Here is a 23,965-nt window from a genome sequence, read left to right on the forward strand (position 1 = left end):
CAGGCTCCTTCCCCAGGCTGGGCTCCATCCCCATCTCCTGAGCTGCTCCCCATCCTCCTTGAATCTTGCTGCCCTGACTGGCTGCATGATCTCAGAGAAGGCTTTTCCTCTCCCCATGAAGTGAAGGACTTGGACCCATCACTAAGGCCTGTCTGGCTGAGGCTCAGTGACCTCACACGCTGCCTGGCTGTCCAAGGAAATCAGTGCCTGAGCCAGAGGCCCCATCTCTAAGCTCCCTGGTCGTACGACTTGCCATTTGGCTGGGAAGCCTCCTTCCAGCTGCCCCCACCTAGCCCCTACCCTGGGTCCAACTCTGCTCTGGGGTTGCTCGTTCTCACCCCATCCCATCTCACAGTTGAGTGCAGGACCCAGGCCAGGGAGCAGAAAGGGCACCATGCAAGGGACCAGGCTGGTCCTGGGGGCAGGGGCCCCGAGGGCAATAGTCCAAGAGGGCGTGGAGGTGGGGGGACAGCCTGCCTGAGGTCATGGTGGTCGTGGTCAGTTCCCCCTCCCTCCAGCTGTGGAATGTGAGGCCTGGCCTGGGAGATATTTTGGCTGTACTTGGAGCCCTCCCCGCCCCCTGGAATCAGACCCTGCTCACTCCATGCCATAACAATGACGACCACTTCCAATTGTTTCCTAGCTGGAGGGGGGGAGGGGAGCACGGTTTGGGAAAGGAGGGGGGAGCCTGGGGGAAATGCTTCTAGTGACAACAGTCCTTTCTAAATCCGGCTGGGGACTGGGTGCAGGTGGGGGTGGGGGTGCCCTGCTTCCCCATATATACAGCCCCCGCCTGGCCAGGTCGGCTCCACAGCTCTCTCCTGCGCTCCAGTCTTCTCTCCTTGCTGCTCTCAGGTAGGGGCTGGGAGCTGGCGGCCCTCCTCTGGGATAAGGGGCCCAGGTTTAGGAAGGGGCTCCTCTAGGAACAGCACACTACATTCAGGGCTTCATGCAAAGCGTCAGGTCTGGTCACGGAGCACACACGGGCAGGTCTAGACATGTGTGTACGTGCCAGGGGAAAGGGGGGTCATGAGTTACAGGGGGAGATGTCTGGGTCTGACTGCAAATGTGAGACCAGAAGTGTGTGTGTGTGTGTGTGTGTGTGTGTGTGTGTCTGAATGTTTGGTGAGGGAGGCTGTGTGCCTCACTGCCTGAGACACAGAAATATCAACTGAGAGACGAGTTTATGATCAGGCCCGAGGACAAGCAGGAAGCGGCAAGAGGATGGCAGAGAACAATTATTTCAGAAGTTTGTGTGTAAAAGCTAGTTCTGTGAGGTTTGCACTGGGTAACTACCCACATTCACATACACAGAATGGCTCGTGTGCGCAGCCGGGAGTCAAGCCGGTGGGAGTATGTGTCCTCCCTGCAAAAGTTGCTCCCGGGCACAGGAACATGGTGTCCTGTCTTCGTACCCTTGACACGGTCTCTGTGCTGGGCACAGACTGAATGTACAGCTCTCCCATGTCTGTCGTGGAGCGCGTTCAGCTGTGCCATGGGTGTGTCCATGAGAAGATGCCCACGGGGGCTCCTCTCTAACAACGTCCACCACAACTGACCATAGAATGGGGACAGGATGGATGAGAACTGGCTCCAGAGTCGTGAGACTTGGGTTCAAGTCCTGGCTCCACCACTTACTGTGATGTGTTTTTGGACAAGCAAGCTCATGAACCTAGATTTCCTCTGCAGAATGGGGTGAGGACTGAGGAGGAGGACTGGCATAAAAATGCTCTGTAGGCTATAAAGCCCCAACCGTGTGACCACTGGTTGAATGTCAGGTGGCTCAAAAAGGCAAGGCTCACTAGACGGGGGAGGCCAGGGCAGGGCCATCAGCCAGGAGTGAGGAGTGAGGGGCTCACTGAGGTGACATCAAGAACCTGGGTAGGAAAAGCGAGAGAAAGAGCAGGACCAGAGAAGCCCACCATCACCTCCACCCCTGTTCAGGCCTTGGGGCGGAGGGGTGCTGAAGGGCGGGACTGGGTGAGGCAGGGACACAGCCCTGACCAACCTCCTTCTCTCCAGGCCCCTGCCACCTTGAGCCCCTTTCCTCTCGAAGGCGCGTTTGAGAAGCCAAGGTAAGGAGAGCCGATCTGAGAAGACACACAACTCTAGTTTCTGCCTCGCCTTAGGGAGCACGGCCTGGTGGCCAGGAGTTCTTACCTGTGATTAGTGAAGGAGTCAGGTAGTGAAGAGGTTCAGAGATGTGCGTAGTGTGTATAGTTAGCTTCCTGCTCCCAGAACCCCCCAGGCTGGACCAAGTTAGCCTCCGCCTCTGCCCCAATAGATTTGCTAGGGCTAGGAGATGAGCTGAAGGAATGAGGGACTCTTGGTGACCCCTGCTGACCCCTGCGCACTGTGTTAGGCTTTGGGGCTCCTGCTGCAGGGGAGAAGAGTGGAGGGGAGGGCAGTCAGCTTCTTCTCCCTCCCTTTGCAGCCGCAGCCATGGTGGACGCGGAGATGGCCGCGTTTGGGGAGGCCGCCCCCTACCTGCGCAAGTCAGAGAAGGAGCGGCTGGAAGCCCAGACCAGGCCTTTCGACCTCAAGAAGGACGTCTTTGTGCCTGATGACAAAGAGGAGTTTGTCAAGGCCACAATTTTGTCTCGAGAGGGTGGCAAAGTCACCGCCGAGACAGAACATGGCAAGGTGGGTGGCGGGGCCAGCGTGAGAGGCCACCCTGGATGCCCTCCCATGCCTGGGGTGCCTGGCGGGTGCCACCAGGATGTACCCCACATAGTCCTGGTTCTCCCTTCCTCTGGGTAGGGATGTACTGTCTCCAAATAGCCCTTCTCATCCCCAACATCCTGTCTATCTTCTCTGGGACCCTGGATTCTTTTCTCATGAACACGGTTCTTCTATAACCTGCCTAACTCCCATCCCTGTCCGTGGGCTGTTGCAGACAGTGACCGTGAAGGAGGACCAGGTGTTGCAGCAAAACCCACCCAAGTTTGACAAGATCGAGGACATGGCCATGCTGACCTTCCTGCACGAGCCTGCAGTGCTCTACAACCTCAAGGAGCGCTACGCCTCCTGGATGATCTATGTGAGTGCACCCCCGGGCATCCCTCTGAATCTAGTGGCTTCCTGCTCCATGCATGTCCACCTCCTGGAGCCCAGCGTGTCTGTCCTTTGTGCCCAGGCAGTACTTCACTCTGTCATAATCCCTGCATCCTTGTGCATGCTAAGCTGCTTCAGTCATGTCTGGTTCTTTGTGAGCCTATGGGCTGTTGCCCACCAGGGTTCTCTGTCCATGGGATTTCCCAGGCAAGAATACTGGAGTGGGTTGCCATTTCCTTCTCCAGGGGATCTTTCCAACCCAGGGATCAAACTCCTGTCTCCTGCTCGGCAGGTGGATTCTTCACCACTAGCACTACCTGGGGGTGCAGCTCTAATGACCTGAGGGCTGGGACTGCTCAGATGGACTGCGTTCATACAGTTTCCTTTCTCTCCCTCTCCTAAGACCTTTCTCTAACTCCAAAAACTGCCACCCCTCCCACTTCATCATTGGCAACTCACTTCTTTTCCTCCCCTAGACCTACTCGGGCCTCTTCTGCGTCACCATCAACCCCTACAAGTGGCTGCCGGTGTACAATGCCGAGGTAGTAGCCGCCTACCGGGGCAAGAAGAGGAGCGAGGCGCCGCCCCACATCTTCTCCATCTCCGACAACGCCTACCAGTACATGCTGACAGGTGACAGGCCCCAAGTGAAGGGTTTCTTGAGGGCCCCTCCTCCCGAGGGGTTGAGGCCTCTGGGAGAGATGCAGGGAGCTGGGGCAGGGTGGGGAGATGACAAAGCATCCTGTGCAACTCCTGACTTGTCCTCCCCATCTTCTCCCCACAGACAGAGAAAACCAGTCCATCCTGATTACGTGAGTGTGGCTACTTCCTGTTCCCTTCCACAATCTCCTTGAGCCCACCCCCCCATCAGGACCCAAGCCCCCACACACAGACCCCCAGTTCTTTTTCCCTCCACCTTCTGGTGCCAGCTCTGATGTCTTCTCTGGCCTTGACCCTGGCCTTCTCCTTGCTCCTCCCCTTCCTTTCTCCTCCCCATCCCTCTTATTTTTCCTCTCCCATCTTCTTTACTCATGCCCCTCTAACTCATCACGCATCTATCCATAAGCCTGGGAACACCATGTCTTCTTCCCCTCTTCATTTTCCTTCATTTTTCCCTTCAGAAACCCTCCCCATTCTTCCAGCCCCGCCCATTCTTTTCCAAAATGGCCTGGGCCCATCTCCTTTAATTGACCTTGCCCAGCCAAGACCATATTGAGCTGTGCATAGTCACTCAGTTGTGTATGACTCTTTGCAACCCCAAGGACTGTAGCCCACCAGGCTCTTCTGTCCATGGGGATTCTCCAGGCAAGAATACTGGAGTGGGTTGCCATACCTTCCTCCAGGGGATCTTCCCAACTCAAAGATCAAATTCAGGTCTCCCACCTGCCCAAATCCGCTTCTTCTAGCACATCTTTCCTAGTTGCTACCCTTGACCCTGTGTATGTCAGAGCACAGCTTTGTGGCTGGGATGCATATTATCTGGTGGCTTCCTGCTGCAGGGCTCCCCCTGCCAAATAAAGCTCTCCTGACTCGAGGCTTGTGGTCTCAAATAATGTTTGTTCACTGCCTAATAAGCCCGACTGTCCCAACAGCGGAGAATCCGGGGCAGGGAAGACGGTCAACACCAAGAGAGTCATCCAATACTTCGCGGTCATTGCTGCCATTGGCGACCGCAGCAAAAAGGAGCAGGCCACAGGCAAGGTAGGCCTACTGTCCTCCAAGGGCCTGTACCGCAGAAAGGGAGGAGGAGGAGGAGGCCTCTCACCTGCCATCCTTCTTGACCTCCGCAGGGCACCCTGGAGGACCAGATCATCCAGGCCAACCCCGCCCTGGAGGCCTTTGGCAACGCCAAGACCGTCAGGAATGACAACTCCTCCCGCTTCGTGAGTGGGCCCTGCCTTTGGACTTGGGATTTGGGTTGGTCAAGGGATGTGTCAAACAGGAGCTCTCCCTCAACTCATCACCACTTTTCTCCATGTCTCCAGGGGAAATTCATTCGAATCCATTTTGGGGCGACCGGAAAGTTGGCGTCTGCAGACATCGAGACCTGTGAGTGTCACAGATCTGCTAGGGCTCATCCTGACCCTGCCCTCACTCTAACTGTCTCCATCTCTCTCTTGTGTCACTGGACAGCTCTGCCCCTCAGGCTCTCTTCCTCTCTCCCTGTCTCTGTGTCTCTAGGTCTACATATTCCTCTCCTTTTGAGACTTCCTCTGGTCTGTCTCCATCTCTGTCTCTGCTTGTCTGTGTGTCTTTCTCTGGGACCTTCCTCTGCTCCTGGGACTCCGTCTCCGTCTCTATATCTGTGTGTGATCTCTGTGCGTCTGTGGGTGCATTTATCTCCCTCTCTTGTCTCTCCCTTTCCCTCTGTCTTGTTCTCTATATTTATCATTCCTTTTTCTCTATTTCCTTATACTTAAACCCTAACTTTTTCTTCTTCTCTTTCTTCTCCCCTCCTATTCACAGACCTTCTGGAAAAATCCAGAGTTATTTTCCAGCTGAAAGCAGAGAGAGATTATCACATTTTCTACCAAATCCTGTCCAACAAAAAGCCTGAGCTGCTGGGTGAGTCACAGCTACCAATTGAGACCAACTATTTCCATGGCAACCTGGTCCCCTCCACTTGCAGCTGCTTGTTGACAGGCCCTGAGTTTATCGCACTGCTGGATTCAGTTCTGTGGGATGCAGGACCCCATTAAGCCTTGTCATATGCTCTTTTGCAGGTCATGTGTCATGGCAGATAGCCCCAGGGAGGGCCAGGGGTTTGTGCCCCCATTCTAACGTCTCTCCCCCCACCCCCCAGACATGCTGCTGATCACCAACAACCCCTATGACTATGCATTCATCTCCCAAGGAGAGACCACTGTGGCCTCAATTGATGACGCTGAAGAGCTCATGGCCACTGATGTAAGTATGTGAGGACCCAGCTGAGAGGCAAGGGGATTGGTGGTGAGGGGCAAATGGGTCCAGTTCCCTGGCCTAGAAATCGAGCTAAGACCCTGGCTGTCTGTTGTTCCTTTGTGAGGGCCAGAATGTGTCCTGTGACCTGGGTGTGCTGGGATACAGGTGAGATTAGACAGTGACTGGTATTTTCAATCAAACCAGAGGGTTGAAAGCCATGGACAGAGAAAAGAAACAGACAAGCCAAAAAACAAAGCATTACTAAGGGAAAGGGGCGGGTGGTGGTCATGCAGCTGCCGTGGGGCCAGAGCAGGCTGTTAGGTGAAGAACAGGTATAGACACATGAGAGATCCAGGCATGGATGTAAGGGAAGGGCCTAGAAGAGGGACAGTGGTAGGAAACGTGAGTGGGTCACCCAGAGCAGCTCCAGAGAACAGCCTAAATGCTGACACCCGGCCAAGGCAGCCCACACCCACCCGGCTATTATACTTCCCAGCTTAGTTTTGGGGTTCCCCACTGGGGATGGGAGTCTCAGCACCCACAGAGATTCAGGAGATAAGATCTCGCTCAACTGCAGAGGGGTCTCATTTACCTTCCTTATTCCCTTTTCTGGGGTCCACCACCACGGGTCCTGTCTACAGAATGCCTTTGACGTGCTGGGCTTCACTACAGAGGAGAAGAACTCCATGTACAAGCTGACGGGCGCCATCATGCACTTTGGAAACATGAAGTTCAAACTGAAGCAGCGAGAGGAGCAGGCCGAGCCTGACGGCACCGAAGGTGGGAGCCAGGGGTGCAGGGAGCAGCTATGGAGCCATGAAGCCTTCGTCTGGGAGGAGGCATCCCTTTTCCAATTCTCCCATCTGCCCTTTCCTTCCAGAGGCCGACAAGTCGGCCTACCTCATGGGGCTGAACTCGGCCGACCTGCTCAAGGGGCTGTGCCACCCTCGGGTGAAGGTGGGCAACGAGTACGTCACCAAGGGGCAGAATGTCCAGCAGGTGGGTCATCTTCAGATGTTAAATGGCAGAGGGGCTGGCCCGGTGCAGCCGTGGGAGCTTTGCAATTTACTCTTCCCACCACTCCCTCATTCGGGTTTCTCCCCCACCTTCCAGGTGGTGTATGCCAAAGGGGCGCTGGCCAAGGCTGTATATGAGAGGATGTTCAACTGGATGGTGACACGGATCAACACCACCCTGGAGACCAAGCAGCCTCGCCAGTACTTCATAGGTGTCCTGGACATTGCCGGCTTCGAGATCTTTGACGTGAGTGGGGAGCCTAGGGTCTGGGAGAACAGGAACTCACTGGTTCACAGGCAGCCGCCGTTGGCCAAGCCCTGGGGAAGGCCGTGGGCTCCGCAGGGGTGGAGACAGCCACGTGTCTTCAGGGGGCACTCCCTCCCTGCCCTGACCGGAGAGAAGCCAGCCACACCCATTGCCAGGCTGGACGCAGCCCTGGGCTGACCCCTCGGGCCACAGACCCCTGCCTTCGTGACCCACTCCTCCCCATCCCCACCCTGCAGTTCAACAGCTTTGAGCAGCTCTGCATCAACTTCACCAATGAGAAGCTGCAGCAGTTTTTCAACCACCACATGTTCGTGCTGGAGCAGGAGGAGTACAAGAAGGAGGGCATCGAGTGGGAGTTCATCGACTTCGGCATGGACCTGCAGGCCTGCATCGATCTCATCGAGAAGGTGCAGCCTCGGGCCCTCTGCCTGAACTCTCCATTCACGCCCCACAGACATGAATGCCCCAGAAGAATGGCCGCCCCACCCTTCTGGGCATCGTGATCTAGCTAACAGAAGAATCCCAAGCCCTAGTTTCCAGAGCCTTGTGCTATCCCGGCCACCCAGGACAGGGTGGTCCTGGAGAGCTGAGTTCCAAAGCTTGAGAGTGGATGCGCAGAGGATGGGCACTTCAGGGATGGCCTCCCACACCAGTGTGTTTAGCGACCCTGGTTTACCCATCAAGGAGCAGGAAGTCTGAGGGTGGCACGGGGAAGCATAAGAGAGCACTTCTTTTCAACCGCAACATCTCAGGGATCTGGGCAATGGAGTAGGGTGTAAAGCACCTATAGCGTCCATGTTCCCAGACTTTCACAAAGGTCCCTTTGAAATCAAAGTGCCACCTTGGGAAGGTCTGAACAGGTGCCAGTCAATAGGTAACTGCTCAGAGCTGAAGTATCAGCTAATAGCCAAAGGGGCATCTCCATCGACACTAGAGCAGGCAGGGTCCATCTCCATCTGCTTGAAGCAGGCTCAGTGACACTCTCCCCTCTACCCTCAGCCCATGGGCATCATGTCCATCCTGGAGGAGGAGTGCATGTTCCCCAAGGCCACCGACATGACCTTCAAGGCCAAACTGTTCGACAACCACCTGGGCAAGTCCAGCAACTTCCAGAAGCCACGCAACATCAAGGGGAAGCCGGAAGCCCACTTCTCCCTGATCCACTACGCCGGCACGGTGGACTACAACATCATAGGCTGGCTGCAGAAAAACAAAGACCCGCTCAACGAGACGGTGGTGGACTTGTACAAGAAGTCTTCCCTCAAGATGCTCAGCAGCCTCTTTGCCAACTATGCTGGGTTTGACACACGTAAGTGGAGACTGGGACCCAGGGACCAGGAGCAGGTTTCTACTGTGGTTCTGAGGCAGGTCAAGGGCTAGCCCCCCACCACTTCCATGTTGGGCTGGGCCCCAGGGTTTACAGATGCAGTGAGAGAATTGGGTGGAGAAGTTGGAGCAGCCACAGTGAAGATCATGGCCTGCAACCAAATGTGGGGAGAGGGTGGGATTCCTCACCCGCTGCCCTGACTCTGCACATGCCTTCTCGTCCCCTTTACTTGACTCTCTCTTCCACAGCTATTGAGAAGGGCAAAGGCAAGGCCAAGAAAGGCTCATCCTTTCAGACCGTATCAGCTCTGCACAGGGTGAGTGTGTGATCAGCGCCACCCCAGCCCTGCTTGTCCCCTGCTTGGCTCAGCCCTGACTCCTCCCACTCAGTCTTCTCAGGCCCTTCCTGACCGTCTCAGCCCTGTCTTCTCTCCCCTGTATCTGCTGGCCTCGGCTCTTGCTCCTTTCTCATCTCCCCTGGCTTCTTTATCCCTTCCGCCTCCCGCTATCTCCTCCTCCGTGTCTTACCCTAGCCCTCCTTCACTCTCCAGCTCCTTGCCTTCTCTCTTTCCCTTCCTTCCCCTCTGCTCCCTTTCTTACTTCTCTTTCACTTTCTTAACTTCTCCCTCTTGGGTTCTGGGCCACAGGAGAATCTGAACAAGCTGATGACCAACTTGCGCTCCACACACCCCCACTTCGTGCGGTGCATCATCCCCAATGAGACAAAGTCTCCAGGTGAGCCCAAGAAGCCAGGCCCAGCCCACTGCTGAGATGCACTGCGCCAAGGTCAGGGTCTTTTAGATCACCTCTTGAGCTCCCACCTCGGAGATTTCCAGATCACATTCTTCCCCTCCCATTCCCCAGAGAGGCTCACAGATAGCCTCCCACCCTGGCCCCAGCGCTGCCCTCCATTTAGAACGGGTAGCTCAGGGTAATGTGTAACTACTTTGATGGACACTCCCTCCTAAGTGCCTTATAGCCCCTGATGAGACATGTAAGGATTGTTGTTCCCTTTCTGAATCATAAGGAGATGGAGGAGTTCAGGTGTCTGGGTTCGGGTGCCTGGCTCTGCTAAGTTCAGTGACCTTGATCAAGTCCCTTAACCTAACCAGGGCTTAGAAAATGGTCTATATTGGCCCTGGCTACCACCTATGAAAATAGGCTTAAACCATATAAAATAAGGACTGTGAAAGACTTTTGGTTACTCTCAAAATTTATAGCAAGAAAAAAAAATACTGACTTGCTAAGGTTACAGGCCAGTCTGTGACAGAGCCAAGATCAGAACCCAGAACCCTCGGCTCTTAGCCCCATGCTGTCCCCACCCACTCCTCTCCCTTCCCTCCTGCCGCAGGGGTGATAGACAACCCCCTGGTCATGCACCAGCTGCGCTGCAACGGTGTGCTGGAGGGCATCCGCATCTGCAGGAAGGGCTTCCCCAACCGCATCCTCTACGGGGACTTCCGGCAGAGGTGGGTACCGGGTGCGGTAGGGCTCAGGGAACAGGGGGAGCCTGGGCAGCCTTGGCAGGACGCAGAAACTGCGAGTGGCCTTGGATTCTGTGGGCAGAGCCGATCACTGCAGAACATAGGTGACATGGGGCACCTCCCTCCCAGGTATCGAATCCTGAACCCAGCAGCCATCCCTGAGGGCCAGTTCATTGACAGCAGGAAAGGGGCAGAGAAGTTGCTGGGCTCCCTGGACATTGATCACAACCAGTATAAGTTCGGCCACACCAAGGTAAAGAAAAGGAGGAAACAAACTGACTACAAGGAGACCTCTCTTGTCCTTTTACTTTATGGCTCCTTTCCTTTTACCAACCATCTCACAAGCATTACTGAACCACGTGCTAGCCCTCCCCATGGACCAGACAGCCCTGCTCCCCCATTCTAGCTCCAGCTGCCACTGACCTCCTTCCTCCAGTTCTTCCCGGCCTTGTTACCCTCCCTAAGATAAGCCCCTCTTCATCCCCCTCCTGCCTGTCCAGTCATGTCCACACACAACTTCCCTGCAGGTGTTCTTCAAGGCGGGCCTGCTGGGGCTGCTGGAGGAGATGCGAGATGAAAGGCTGAGCCGCATCATCACCCGCATCCAGGCTCAGTCCCGAGGTGTGCTCTCCAGAATGGAGTTCAAGAAGCTGCTGGAACGTAGGTGAGAGATGTTAAAGGGAGGGTCTCAGGCCTCCAAGGCCCAGGTTGGCTCAGAGCAGTGGAAGGAGAAATAGCACCCTAGACCTTCAAGTGACAAAGGGCCACAACACAGCTACAAACACCAGTGGTGGGCGTGGGGGCGGGGGGTGCCTCGCTGTCACAGTGCAGGATGGATGGAGGAGCCAGGGCCTCTGGGCAGGAAGGAGGGAAGAGGCTATCTCAACGCCCTTCTCACTCGGCTCCTGCAGAGACTCCCTGCTGATTATCCAGTGGAATATTCGGGCCTTCATGGGGGTCAAGAACTGGCCCTGGATGAAGCTCTATTTCAAGATCAAACCACTGCTGAAGAGCGCAGAGACAGAGAAGGAAATAGCTCTCATGAAGGAGGAGTTTGGGCGCCTCAAAGAGGCTCTGGAGAAGTCAGAGGCTCGGCGCAAGGAGCTGGAGGAGAAGATGGTGTCCCTGCTGCAGGAGAAGAACGACCTGCAGCTCCAAGTGCAGGCGGTGAGACCCTCAGGCCTCTGCCCACATCTCCCACACACCCTGCACCTCCCTACCTGGGGGATCACCATCCTGTGCCCTCATAGGCAGAGGATTCTGGAATTAACACTTCCAAAGGCCTCCACAGAGGTCTCTAGAGAAAGAAAGGGAAGGGGAGAAAGCATTACCTTAAAAATATAGGTTTTCCATCAGGATTTAACCTGGATCCATAGCTTAATAATTCTGTGACTTTGGGCAAATGATGTGTTATCTCTGGGTCTCCATGTCCTCATTTGTAGACAGGGAATAAAGTTGCCCATGTCACCAGGCTATAAATATGTAAAGTGCTGGCATCAACAAATACAGTTCCTTCCCCTTTGATGGAGGCGACCAGAGGAAGAGGGCCAGATAAAGAGACTTCTGGTTCCCTTTCTCTCTGCTCTCGTTCCTCAGTGCTCCTGTCACATTGCCCTAAATCTCCTCCCCTCTCTATCCTTCTGAGGTTCTTCTCAGCTGGGGAGATCCTGGGGTTGCCCTCTTACAGTGAAGGTGAAGCCTGTCCCTCCATGCTTTTGCCATCCACCCCATCCACCGAATAGCTTCCCCTCTGCACCTTGCCCTCAGGAACAAGATAACCTGGCTGATGCAGAAGAACGCTGTGACCAGCTGATCAAGAACAAGATCCAGCTGGAGGCAAAGGTGAAGGAGATGACTGAGAGGTTGGAGGACGAGGAGGAGATGAACGCTGAGCTCACTGCCAAGAAGCGCAAGCTGGAAGATGAGTGCTCTGAGCTCAAGAGGGACATTGATGACCTGGAGCTGACACTGGCCAAGGTGGAGAAGGAGAAGCACGCAACAGAGAACAAGGTGAGGGCAGCTCCCTTTGAATCCAGACCAAGTCTCAGGATCCTCGGACCTGAGTGTGGTCCTGGCCCTTGGCTTTGGAGGTCTCCATAGATGTCTCCAGGTTGGTGATGTCTGACCCTAGAGGGGATGGGGTTCTTGGTCAACAGGTGAAGAACCTGACAGAGGAGATGGCTGGGCTGGATGAGATCATTGCCAAGCTGACCAAGGAGAAGAAAGCTCTGCAAGAGGCCCACCAGCAGGCCCTGGATGACCTTCAGGCTGAGGAGGACAAGGTCAACACCCTGACCAAGGCCAAGGTCAAGCTGGAACAGCATGTGGACGATGTAAGTAGACTATCACAAGGGCCTAGATGTACCAAGTCCATCAGTGTCTGTGTGTGCATGTGTGTGTTTGGGGATGTGGGGTTAGAGAGTGCTCTCTCTCCTGATACTTTTAGAAGGGAACTGGGGAATAGACAAGGAGAGGGGTGATCAATTCAGAGTTATGTATCTCACCTTGCTGATGTGATCAACAGTAGAGATGGGCTTCTTTATTTCACTTGAGGTTCAAGCCTATATGTCTCCGTTCAACCATGGAATTTAGAGGGTTATCTCATAAGAACATGATAAATTTCCTTGGGAATTTTGTGAAGATCCTCGAGGAGGATCTTTGGACTTCTATGTTTTAGCCAGGATCTGGTCCTCAGTGATCACTGCTCCCATAGGTAGTCCTTTGAGTATATCTCTACTGAATCATTCTTTATCGCTCTGTGTTATCATTATTGAAGTATTGGTCCCAGCCATAGACTGGAAGCTGCCTTTAGGTGGAACTTGGTTTTATTCAGTTTTGCATCTGCAGTGCCTAGGATACGGCCTGGAACCCACTAGGTGCTTACAGGGTGCAGATTAAATGAAAGTAGCTTTGGGATTTTACCCTATAGTCATTCATTCAGTAATTTATCATAGTTACTGAGCATCCCTCCATGCTAGGCACTCTCACAGTCCCCTGGCCACATTTGGCCAATTCTGGGGAAGTATTCCCAAGTCTTGACACCTCTAAGGATCCCTCAACCCCAGAAAGAACGAGCTCCTAAATTATCAAGTCAGGATACTTGGCCTAAGGTCACACTGGTCCTTCTCTTCTTCAGCTGGAGGGATCCCTGGAGCAGGAGAAGAAGGTGAGAATGGACCTGGAGCGAGCCAAGCGGAAGCTGGAGGGTGACCTGAAGCTGACCCAGGAGAGCATCATGGACCTGGAGAACGACAAGCAGCAGCTGGATGAGCGGCTCAAAAAGTAGCGTGTTCCCTGCCCCATCACCCATCCTCCTCCCCCACCCAGCATCCTGGTCCATGCATGGAAGTACTAGCTGACTCAACAGATCCATCCTCAGAGGCAACAGCCTCATGCAGCCTCCATAAGAGGGTGCAAAACTGTGGGCAGAGCCTCCAGGAAGAGAGCTTTCCTCCCCCAGACATGCACATCAGGCCCCAGCAGGCCTCCCTGGCAAAAGTCTAACCCGGATCCCTCCAGCCCTCTCTTCCTGCTGGGCACTCGCCCCCTTTATACACAAGTCTCTTTGGAGACCAGTTGCATAACACACAGGAAAGTTCCACACAAAAGCCTCTCAGGAAAGTCCTTTCAGGTCCTTCACAGAGAGCCCAGAGGACCACAGAGAAACGTGGTCAGCCACCACTTGTGAGCAGGGTCTGGCTACTTCTTTAATGGCCTTGTGGTTCCAATTCTTATTGCAAGACCTTCCAAAATGTGTAGATCCACATTTCACACTTGGCAAAGAGTGAGTCTGCCGCACATATTCAGATAATCAAAGATCTTCTGTTGCTTTAGGGTCAGGACTCTGAAAGGCTCTGAGACTCATCCTGATCAACAGCCTCCCCAGAAAGTCTTCACACTTCCCCAGGCACAGTACTTGTTGAATGAATGAATGTATGATCCCACTGATCCTCAAACGACCTTTTAAGAATGGTACTTTAACCCCACTTACCAAAGAGGAAAGGAAGGCTTGGAAAGGTTACCAAATTGCCCAGAGTAACAGAGAATTAAAGACCATCAGAGCTAAAAGGTGCCTTTGAGTCGATCTAGTCCAACGCCCTCGTTTTACAGACCAAAGAAGGGAGCATCTCGGAGCCCAGGTCCTGTCCCTCCACCTGCAGTGCTCTTCCTGTTGTACTTCCCATTGAACTTCAGTCCTCCAGCAGGTGTTACACTTTCAAGGAGCCTACAGCAGCCCTGGAAGCTGGTTTTGTTTTTTTTTTTTTTTCCCATGAAATCCTGCTCCTCATTTGTTTCATTACCATCTCCAACCACTGACAGCCCCTCCTTAAGCCCGATCAGCCTTCCTTGCCTCACGGTCCCTTCTTCCTCGCAGGAAGGACTTTGAACTGAATGCCCTCAATGCGAGAATTGAAGATGAGCAGGCCCTGGGCAGTCAGCTGCAGAAGAAGCTCAAGGAGCTTCAGGTAAGGCCCCTGGGCTGGTCCGCAGCCTCCCGACCCTCTTCCACGCCGTTCTCGCCCAGCATCACAGGCACTGGCTCTGTGTCTGTGAAGGGAGATGCTGGCTATCACAAATCTCCCGTGGAACACTTCCAGGAGGGCCGGCTGATCCAAGGATGACATAGGAAGAGATCTGGAAACACTCACTGGTCTGGGGACAGAAATCCTAGCTTCCTAGGTCAGCTCTGGTGTAGCTGGTGACCGTGGGGAGCGCACTGCCAGCCTCTGGATCTCTGTGTCCTCTGCTGTTCCCCATGGCTTTTCAGGCCCCTTCAGCCCAGCTGGGCTGTGACTTCAGTTCTTACCTCTAGAGTGGACACTGTGTTGGCTCTTTAGCTGTCCGGTCAGACGAACCTGGCTCTCTCATTCCAACTTCAATTATTTTTGCCACAAAACTGCCTAAACTATCCCTGGAACACTGGTCCCTTTGTCCTTCTTCAAGAGCAACCACTTTCCTTCCCATAAAGAGAATGTAGCATGTTTTGGCCCAAAGGCAGGCTAACTCAACTATCCAAACCATCTCACTGAGGTGATCCTTTTATTTCTACTTGTCCCCTGGTGGGACTAAGCTGACAAGCCAGGAGCCTTCTAGAGCCCCTGGAGGGGGCTCCGATGGAGGGGCCAAGGGGCTGGGTCTGAGCCCCCTCCGTGTCCCGCCCAGGCTCGTATAGAGGAGCTGGAGGAGGAGCTGGAGGCTGAGCGCACCGCCCGGGCCAAGGTGGAGAAGCTGCGCTCAGACCTGTCCCGGGAGCTGGAGGAGATCAGCGAGCGGCTGGAGGAGGCCGGCGGGGCCACGTCCGTGCAGATCGAGATGAACAAGAAGCGCGAGGCTGAGTTCCAGAAGATGAGGCGGGACCTGGAGGAGGCCACGCTGCAGCACGAGGCCACGGCGGCCGCCCTGCGCAAGAAGCACGCCGACAGCGTGGCTGAGCTGAGCGAGCAGATCGACAACCTGCAGCGCGTGAAGCAGAAGCTGGAGAAGGAGAAGAGCGAGTTCAAGCTGGAGCTGGACGACGTCACGTCCAACATGGAGCAGATCATCAAGGCCAAGGTGGGCCCAGCTCTCCTCTCCTCTCCTCCAATTCCCTCCACGCGCCTCTGCTTTCTGTCCACATCTCCTCTCTTTGTCTTGTTCAGTTTCCTGCTTTCCTCTTCTACCCTGTTCTTGGACTCTTCCTCTATGCCTTCCTCTTTCCCTGCTCCTTTAATTGCACCGCTCGCACCCCATCAGCCCCCTGCATACACCGTATAACTCTCCTTCCCTTCTCAGGCTAACCTGGAGAAGATGTGCCGGACCCTAGAGGACCAAATGAATGAGCACCGAAGCAAGGCTGAGGAGACCCAGCGTTCTGTCAATGACCTCACAAGCCAACGGGCCAAGCTGCAGACCGAGAACGGTGAGCCCTACCCTTGTCTTCTGAGTTCCTGAGCCAGTCCAGGCTTGGGTATGCACACATCTCTCCAGAGAATGGGGCCTGAGGGTTAGGGGAGGGGTGGAGGAGAGAGGAGTAACTGACCCTCGAGAGTTGAGTGTGCTTCGGTGCCTCTTCAGGTGAGCTGTCCCGGCAGCTGGATGAGAAGGAGGCGCTGATCTCCCAGCTGACCCGAGGCAAGCTCACCTATACCCAGCAACTGGAGGACCTCAAGAGGCAGCTGGAAGAGGAGGTTAAGGTAAGGCCCAGAGTCAGGCCACTCGTCCAGCGTACTGGCTGGCCTTGCATCCACCACTTCTTTCCCAAGAATGAGGCTTGCTGTCTACCCAGTATTTTCCCATTTTCCAAAAAGAAAATGCCGAGACCCTACCATGTGCGTGTGTATGTGTGTGCACACAGTCGAGTCCAGTCTTTGCAAAACCATGGACTGTAGCCCACCAGGCTCCTCTGTCCATTGGATTTTTCAGGCAAGAATACCAGAGTGGGTTGCCATTCCCTCCTCCAGGGGATCTTCCAGACCCAGTAATCAAACTTGTGTCTCCAGCATTAGCAGGCAGATTCTTTACCACTGAGCCCCCTGGGAATCCCAGGCTTTACCATATGCTTCCTAATTCTACCTCCCATTCAGAGGCCTTCTGCCTTTCTGCAGCCATCTCTGGAGGGCATGGAGTAAGAGGTGGGGCTGGGGGGAATGAGGTGAAGAGAGGAAATAAACTAGAGAGGTGCGATGGCCTTGGCTGGGCATAGGTATGGGATGCAGGAACTGTACAAGTGGTCCTGGGATTTGCAGGGCAATCTGAAAACTGGAGGAAGAAACTCAACTGGATCCTATTTCGAGCACTTTGCTGGGCTCATTAAAAAGGGGAAAGAATATGAATTTTTAAAAAGGTCAGGGCTCAAATCCTAATCTGCCTCTTAAGAGCTTGGTGATCTTGGGGAAATTGCCTAATATCTCTGAGCCTCCATCTCCTCCGCTGTAAAATGGCGGTGAGGATGATAAAGCCTGCTGCGTGAGAAGCATGAGGGGGATGGGCACAAAGCATTTTGTAAACAGTGAGGCCCTGTATGGACTTTCTTTGTTAACAGTACTCGGTAAACTGTTCCAGGTCCAGGGATTTAGAAACAGGTGAGACTGTGGGAGGATGTTGAAATTAGAGTGAGGAGTCAAGCAGTGCATCACAGGGTAAGCTGAGCCCACCCCTCGGTGCCACCCCTCCCAGGCGAAGAATGCCCTGGCCCACGCACTGCAGTCGGCCCGGCATGACTGTGACCTGCTGCGGGAGCAGTACGAGGAGGAGACTGAGGCCAAGGCCGAGCTACAGCGCGTCCTGTCCAAGGCCAACTCAGAGGTGGCCCAGTGGAGGACCAAGTACGAGACGGATGCCATCCAGAGGACGGAGGAGCTGGAGGAGGCCAAGTGAGTCCCGGGCAGCCTGTCTCTGGCAGGGGCCCCTGTGTCAGCAGGCCGCAGCCCAGCCCACTGCTCCCTGGGGCCGGCTGCGGGGATGGATGCTTAGCTAGCTTTTGACAATGCAGAGGACCCTGCCCCGGCCCCACCTCCTTCTCCTCTCAGGGAAGCTTTTTGCTCGCGTTATGTTTCTCATCCGAATATAAGACGAACAAAAGGTTTGTCTGAGGGCAGAGTGCACCCACCTGGGGCAGGGTGCCATGGCAGGTGAGAACGGGGGTGCTGGGACTGCATGTGTCCTCCAAGTCTGCAAGCCTAGAGGCTGGCCAAGGTGGGAGGGCTGCCTCACAGAAGGCCCCCTGGGCGCTGTGGGTCTTCACACCCTGTCCCCCAGACTCTCCAACTGCCTTGTTTTCTGCCCCTGGGCCTGTCCTCAGGCTTCCCCAACAACACTTCTGAGTTTTCGAAGACTGTTTTCCACAAGACTCACCATGTTTCCCCTTGTCCAAATCCACACCCTCCATCCTTCCCACCCTCTCCCACCACTACTCCCCGGCCCTCACCAACACGGTTAGGAAGAAGCTGGCCCAGCGGCTGCAGGACGCCGAGGAGGCCGTCGAGGCCGTCAACGCCAAGTGCTCCTCGCTGGAGAAGACCAAGCACCGCCTGCAGAACGAGATCGAGGACCTGATGGTGGACGTGGAGCGCTCCAATGCGGCCGCCGCCGCCCTGGACAAGAAGCAGAGGAACTTCGACAAGGTGGGCCCAGGCTGAGGGCCACAGCTAGGGGGCAGAGCAGGCCGGCAGGCGGGAGTCAGGAACATCCCCCCAGGAGGCTGAGGCTAGGGGAGGCTGGGCCTAGGAGGGGCACCTGGGTCCCGGAGGTGGGGCCGGGGCTGCCCCTTGAGCCTCTTCCGTCCGTTGGGTCCCCGCAGATCCTGGCCGAGTGGAAGCAAAAGTACGAGGAGTCGCAGTCGGAGCTGGAGTCCTCGCAGAAGGAGGCGCGCTCCCTCAGCACCGAGCTCTTCAAGCTCAAGAACGCCTACGAGGAGTCCCTGGAGCATCTGGAGACCTTCAAGCGCGAGAACAAGAATCTGCAGGGTGCGGGCGCGGGCCGGGAGGGGCGGGGCAGGGAGAGTCCGTACGTGGCGCCGCCCCGCAGCTCCTCGAGGCCTTCCGGCCCTGGAGCAGGCAGCCCCCGACTGAGCCGCCCACCCCTCCCACAGAGGAGATCTCCGACCTGACTGAGCAGCTGGGCTCCAGTGGCAAGACCATCCACGAGCTGGAGAAGGTCCGCAAGCAGCTGGAGGCCGAGAAGCTGGAGCTGCAGTCGGCCCTGGAGGAGGCCGAGGTGCGCACACAGAAGTGGAGGAGGTGCAAGGGGTGGGAGAAGAAGCTGAGGACTAGGCTATGGTCCCTGTTCTCATCTCCCCGTTCTTTTGTTCACGGGTCCACCCTCAGAGCCTAGAACAGTGCCTGACACTTAGTAGGCACTCAACAAATATTGTGGAACGAACAAACGAACCGGTCACTCACTTCCCTTCACACATTTTACCTATTACGTCTTAGACAAGATTTCCTGTTTCACTCCCCCTCTTTTCACCTCTGCCTCCCTCTTTTGAGCTTTTACATTCTGTGCCTGATTGCCTCTGTTTCCTTGGCAACACCACTCTCTTCATTTTCTTCTTTGTCTTTATAGCTCACTCTCCTCTGTGAGAGCCTGAATCACCTTCTCTTAGGCCTTTTTTTTTTTTTTCCTTTCAAGTTCTCTTTTCTTCTTCCTCCTCCTGCTTCTTTGACTGAACCACTTACACCACTCTTGAGCTCACTTTGTATTCACGATTCATGGACAGCGCCCTGGCCCCATCCTGTGCCCTGACTGCCTCACACCTTCTCTTCCCAACCCCCTCCAGGCCTCCCTGGAACACGAGGAGGGCAAGATCCTCCGGGCCCAGCTGGAGTTCAACCAGATCAAGGCAGAGATGGAGCGGAAGCTGGCAGAGAAGGACGAGGAGATGGAGCAGGCCAAGCGCAACCACCTGCGGGTGGTGGACTCGCTGCAGACCTCCCTGGACGCGGAGACGCGCAGCCGCAACGAGGCCCTGCGGGTGAAGAAGAAGATGGAGGGTGACCTCAACGAGATGGAAATCCAGCTCAGCCATGCCAACCGCTTGGCCGCCGAGGCCCAGAAGCAAGTCAAGAGCCTCCAGAGCTTACTGAAGGTACACGGTGACTTTTGGAAGCAGGAAGTTGCCTCATCCAGAGAGGGGCAGTGGCATCCCATCATCACAGCACCAGCTCCCTCCTGCCCCTGGGCCATCACTGACCCCTCCCACAGGCCCTGCCCGAGCCACCACCACAGGCTCACTGCAGCATCCAGTTCAGCTAACAGCCTTCTGATGTGTTGAGCTCAACTCCCTCTCTCATGCCAACTCTCCTGATGCACAGGACACCCAGATCCAGCTGGACGACGCTGTCCGTGCCAACGACGACCTGAAGGAGAACATCGCCATTGTGGAGCGGCGTAACAACCTGCTGCAGGCCGAGCTGGAGGAGCTGCGGGCCGTGGTGGAGCAGACAGAGCGGTCCCGGAAGCTGGCGGAGCAGGAGCTGATCGAGACCAGCGAGCGGGTGCAGCTGCTGCACTCCCAGGTGAGCAGCGCCCTAGGGCAGTCCCAGAGTGGAGCACAGGCAGGTCTCTGCAGGTGAGTTTCAGGAGACATGTGTGGATGCTCAATGCTGCTTTTCCTGCTCTGCCCACCCCAACCCTCAGAACACCAGCCTCATCAACCAGAAGAAGAAGATGGAGGCAGACCTGTCCCAGCTTCAGACTGAAGTGGAGGAGGCGGTGCAGGAGTGCAGGAATGCCGAGGAGAAGGCCAAGAAGGCCATCACGGATGTGAGTCCCCCAGCCTGGCCTGCCTACACCAAGCCAGGGTTTTCTTGGGCTGGAAGACTTAGACCGAGTATCACTTCTCTCCCGTGTGCAGGCCGCCATGATGGCGGAGGAGCTGAAGAAGGAGCAGGACACCAGTGCGCACCTGGAGCGCATGAAGAAGAACATGGAGCAGACCATCAAGGACCTGCAGCACCGGCTGGACGAGGCGGAGCAGATCGCCCTCAAGGGCGGCAAGAAGCAGCTGCAGAAGCTGGAGGCCCGGGTGCGGGAGCTGGAGAATGAGCTGGAGGCTGAGCAGAAGCGCAATGCGGAGTCGGTCAAGGGCATGAGGAAGAGCGAGCGGCGCATCAAGGAGCTCACGTACCAGGTGCGGGCCCAGCAGCTGCTCCCGGACCGGGCCTTCTGCATCATGGCCCGAAGCCAGAGTGACAACCACCCCAGAGGGATGAAGTGTTCTCTCTTAGCCTCTTAGAGGGCAAAGAGCCGGAGTACAGCCTATGGCTACCCTGTTTCTACTCTGCCCAGCCCTGTTTTACCCTGAATACCCCCTGGCTCAGGGGGCAGTCTCTGAGCCTTCTGGCCTTCAAGCTCCCCATCAACATTCACCATCAACCTGTCCCTTCAGGACACACCCGGAGCTCCAGCAGAGCTCACCCAGCACAGATGACCAGAAAGCAAATATGTAGCCAAATCTTAGCCTGGCATCATCACCACCAAAATACACCAAAGCCATTGGAGTGAATCTCAGAACTTTTCAGTTACTCTGGGAAGCATAGACTTTAGCTTTCACGGTGTTTTCCAGAATCAGACTATCAGTTAGATTTTGTTTCCATTCCAGTCCAGAAAGTCGCCATCCCTCTATGCATACTTGTCCTTAACCTAGATCAAGTCTATGTCATTTCCCAGCAGTCCAGGAAGTCCCATCAGGCCTGCAGTCCCAGAGTTCCTGCCAGCTCATGCTGGGTTTATCCTCCGTGGGGCCCCAGGACCCCCAGGGCCCACTTCCAGAACAAGGCCCATGCACAATTTTGTGTACAATTTCAGGAGGCCCATCAGCTCCTTAGACTCTTTCTTGGCACATACTATTAAAAGTATGTATATGTTTTTTGGTAAGAAATTGTAAGGAGAACACAAGTGTTTGGTGAGGATCAGAAAGTTGAATTGGGTCAGGATATTACCTTCAGGGTAAAGCCGATGAATGCAGGAAGGGCCATACTGCTTCTTATGACCATGCCACACTCACTGCTGCCCACCCCCTTCCCCATGACCCCCAGACTGAGGAAGACAGGAAGAACCTGCTGCGGCTGCAGGACCTGGTGGACAAGCTGCAGCTGAAGGTCAAGGCCTACAAGCGCCAGGCTGAGGAGGCGGTGAGTGATCCTGCTGGGGCCCAGGCCTGGAGGAGGGGACCAGGCAGTCTCATAACCCTGGCTCCTCACCTCATCCTCCCATCACCCTGAACCCCCACAGGAGGAACAGGCCAACACCAACCTGTCCAAGTTCCGCAAGGTGCAGCATGAGCTGGACGAGGCAGAGGAACGGGCGGACATCGCTGAATCCCAGGTCAACAAGCTGCGGGCCAAGAGCCGTGACATCGGCACCAAGGTGGGTTTCCCCCACGGCAGCAACCCCTCAGCCCCTCAGACATAGCCCCTCACACCAGGATTCCTCCCCTTCACATACTACTGCACCCGAACCCCACAGCCCCAGAGGTGAGGTAACTCAGTCCTCCATGATTTCTAAGGTTCTTCCCGCTCTCACTTTCAATGATTTTGTGATTCCCAGCCCTATGGTGGTCAGCAGAAACCCTAATTGACACACATTTAGTGTGTCCCATCTTCCCCCAACTGCTATTTCCACTTCTCTTCCACCTGCTTTAGGCCTTCAGTCTTGTAACTCCCACCTAAGATGTACGTCCCAGAGGACCTTGTCCTTGTTGAGGCAGCATCCCTCCATCTAAGCCCAGGGCCCTTCCCTCCAGAGCCCTCCCCTCCACACTGACCCCTAGGACCCATCTCCCACCACCTCGGGGCCTCCCTCAGGCCACACTGTGGTACTCCCCACCTCAGTGCCCATCCCTGCCCAACACCCACCTCTCTGGAGCTAGTGTGGACTGTGCTTCCTTCCCAAAGGGCTTGAATGAGGAGTAGCCGTGCCACATCTTGGTCTGCCCCATCCTGAGGGTGCAACTGAAGCTCCCACTCCCGGAGCCTGGAGAGCTGCCCCTTTGGAAGAAGCAGAATAAAGCAATTTTCCTTGAAGTGAGATCCTGCCTCTAGACTCTTCTTCACAGCCTGCCAGCCACAGGAACACGAGGACACGACCACGGGACGGGGAGGGGGGCTCCAGGGGAGGAGGCCACACCCAGGAGGCCTCCCTGGGGAGTCTGGGAGGCTTCGAGCATCCTTGGTGTGGCACTGCCATGGTCTCCTGTCACCTCCTCAGCAGATGACACCTCTCCCGTCAGCCCTCTCCCTGGCCCAGAGACCCTGGGGGTTACAGGAGATTTAGAGAAGCCCTTAAAGCTCTCCCAGAGCATGTGAGCCCATCTGTGTTGACCTACGCCCCTGATCTGATCAACACCGCCCCTCACTGCTGACAGTACCCGGGCTGGGCCATGGGGAGGAGGTTTAGTGTGTGAGGGTGCCCTCCAAGGCATGACCCACTTAGAGTAATGAGCCCCCAGGCCCCATCCGAGGTGAGTGTCTGAGAGGGCACAGGACTTTCACCCGTAGCTCCTCCCCCTTCCAGACACAGCCTCCACTGTCTCCAACTACCTTCCCATCATGACCAGGAGAACTGCACTCCAGCCCACCTCCCATCTCCTCCTGGGACCAGGCCCGTGGTCCAAGACACTCTATTCTTCTCCCTCATTACTTCCTACCATAGCTTTTGGTATTGCTGGAAGATGGAGGTTCTTTGGCCCATTTAGAGCAGGTCATCTGAGGGGGAGGCAGGCAAATGAGGGAAGAGTCACGATGAGCAGGACCCCGGGGAAAGAAGGGCTGAGGAGGATCACCAGAGGGCTGGAAAGTAGAGGAGTAAGCTCCCTCTCAACTAAACAAGCTCAGTCTTCCACCTCCCCCAGACTCACTGCCACACCTGGGCTGCTTAGGGAAGGCCTGGACCACAGAGCACGGGGGCTGAGGAGGCCCTGGCCTGAATCCTTCCCAATGTGCTACACATGGCCACTCCCAGCCCCTCAGGGCTCTGAGCTCCCAATGCAGCAGCTAGAGTAAGTGCCCGTTCCAGGGAGGAGAAGAAGAGGAAAGAAGGGCAACAGGGAAGGAAAAAGGAAAGTCCTAAGCAGGTGGGCAGTGGAGAGAGAGGGAGAAGGTTCAAGAACATGGAGGATGGTGAACAAGGAAACGAACAGAGAGAAAATATAGAGGAAGTGAGGTGGGTGCCCTTGAAAGACCCACAGGCTTTCTCTTCACATCCTCCTCCACTTTCCCTGCCTAGCACCAGTCTTCTTAGGAAAGACTTGGAGAACAATGAGGAAATAAGTGGAGGAAACAGGGACACGTGTGAAAAGGGAGATGCAGGGGATACTCAGAGAATCCAAGCTTCCAGAGCAGAAAACAGGCAGAGAGAACAGCCAGCGACCACGCAGCAGACAGGCCACCAAAGGAGGGTGCTGAGAGGGGATGGGAGAGGAGACAGAGAGGGCGAGC

At 55.5% G+C, this 23,965-nt stretch overlaps 1 protein-coding gene across 1 annotated transcript; it reads left to right on the top strand.

The window, feature by feature from the left end:
• The first annotated feature begins 747 nt into the window (after positions 1-747).
• On the top strand, positions 748-22,556 carry LOC133255808 (myosin-7). The gene is made up of 40 exons (XM_061430411.1): positions 748-855; positions 2,023-2,075; positions 2,435-2,643; positions 2,897-3,040; positions 3,531-3,687; positions 3,839-3,866; positions 4,647-4,755; positions 4,845-4,937; positions 5,040-5,103; positions 5,521-5,619; positions 5,858-5,961; positions 6,597-6,735; positions 6,836-6,954; positions 7,069-7,218; positions 7,476-7,646; positions 8,239-8,548; positions 8,815-8,882; positions 9,213-9,300; positions 9,917-10,034; positions 10,179-10,302; positions 10,577-10,713; positions 10,961-11,216; positions 11,817-12,059; positions 12,206-12,382; positions 13,186-13,331; positions 14,425-14,515; positions 15,213-15,602; positions 15,822-15,948; positions 16,104-16,222; positions 17,205-17,401; positions 17,968-18,151; positions 18,328-18,493; positions 18,619-18,743; positions 19,306-19,614; positions 19,841-20,044; positions 20,166-20,291; positions 20,383-20,658; positions 21,566-21,661; positions 21,762-21,896; positions 22,424-22,556. Exons 3-40 carry the CDS (start codon positions 2,443-2,445, stop codon positions 22,439-22,441), a joined length of 5,808 nt encoding a protein of 1,935 aa, XP_061286395.1. The 5' UTR covers positions 748-855; positions 2,023-2,075; positions 2,435-2,442; the 3' UTR covers positions 22,442-22,556.
• The last annotated feature ends 1,409 nt before the right edge of the window (positions 22,557-23,965 follow it).

Source organism: Bos javanicus, chromosome 10 (assembly GCF_032452875.1).
Source record: "Bos javanicus breed banteng chromosome 10, ARS-OSU_banteng_1.0, whole genome shotgun sequence".
In the NCBI taxonomy this organism is placed as follows: Eukaryota; Metazoa; Chordata; class Mammalia; order Artiodactyla; family Bovidae; genus Bos; species Bos javanicus.

Bases quoted from the DNA above. Each gene is read 5' to 3' on its own strand.
- LOC133255808 (XM_061430411.1), top strand. From the start codon at position 2,443: ATGGTGGACGCGGAGATGGCCGCGTTTGGGGAGGCCGCCCCCTACCTG. The intron at 3,041-3,530 runs GTGAGTGCACCC...TTCCTCCCCTAG, and splicing joins ACGCCTCCTGGATGATCTAT to ACCTACTCGGGCCTCTTCTG. The intron at 10,303-10,576 runs GTAAAGAAAAGG...ACTTCCCTGCAG, and splicing joins ATAAGTTCGGCCACACCAAG to GTGTTCTTCAAGGCGGGCCT.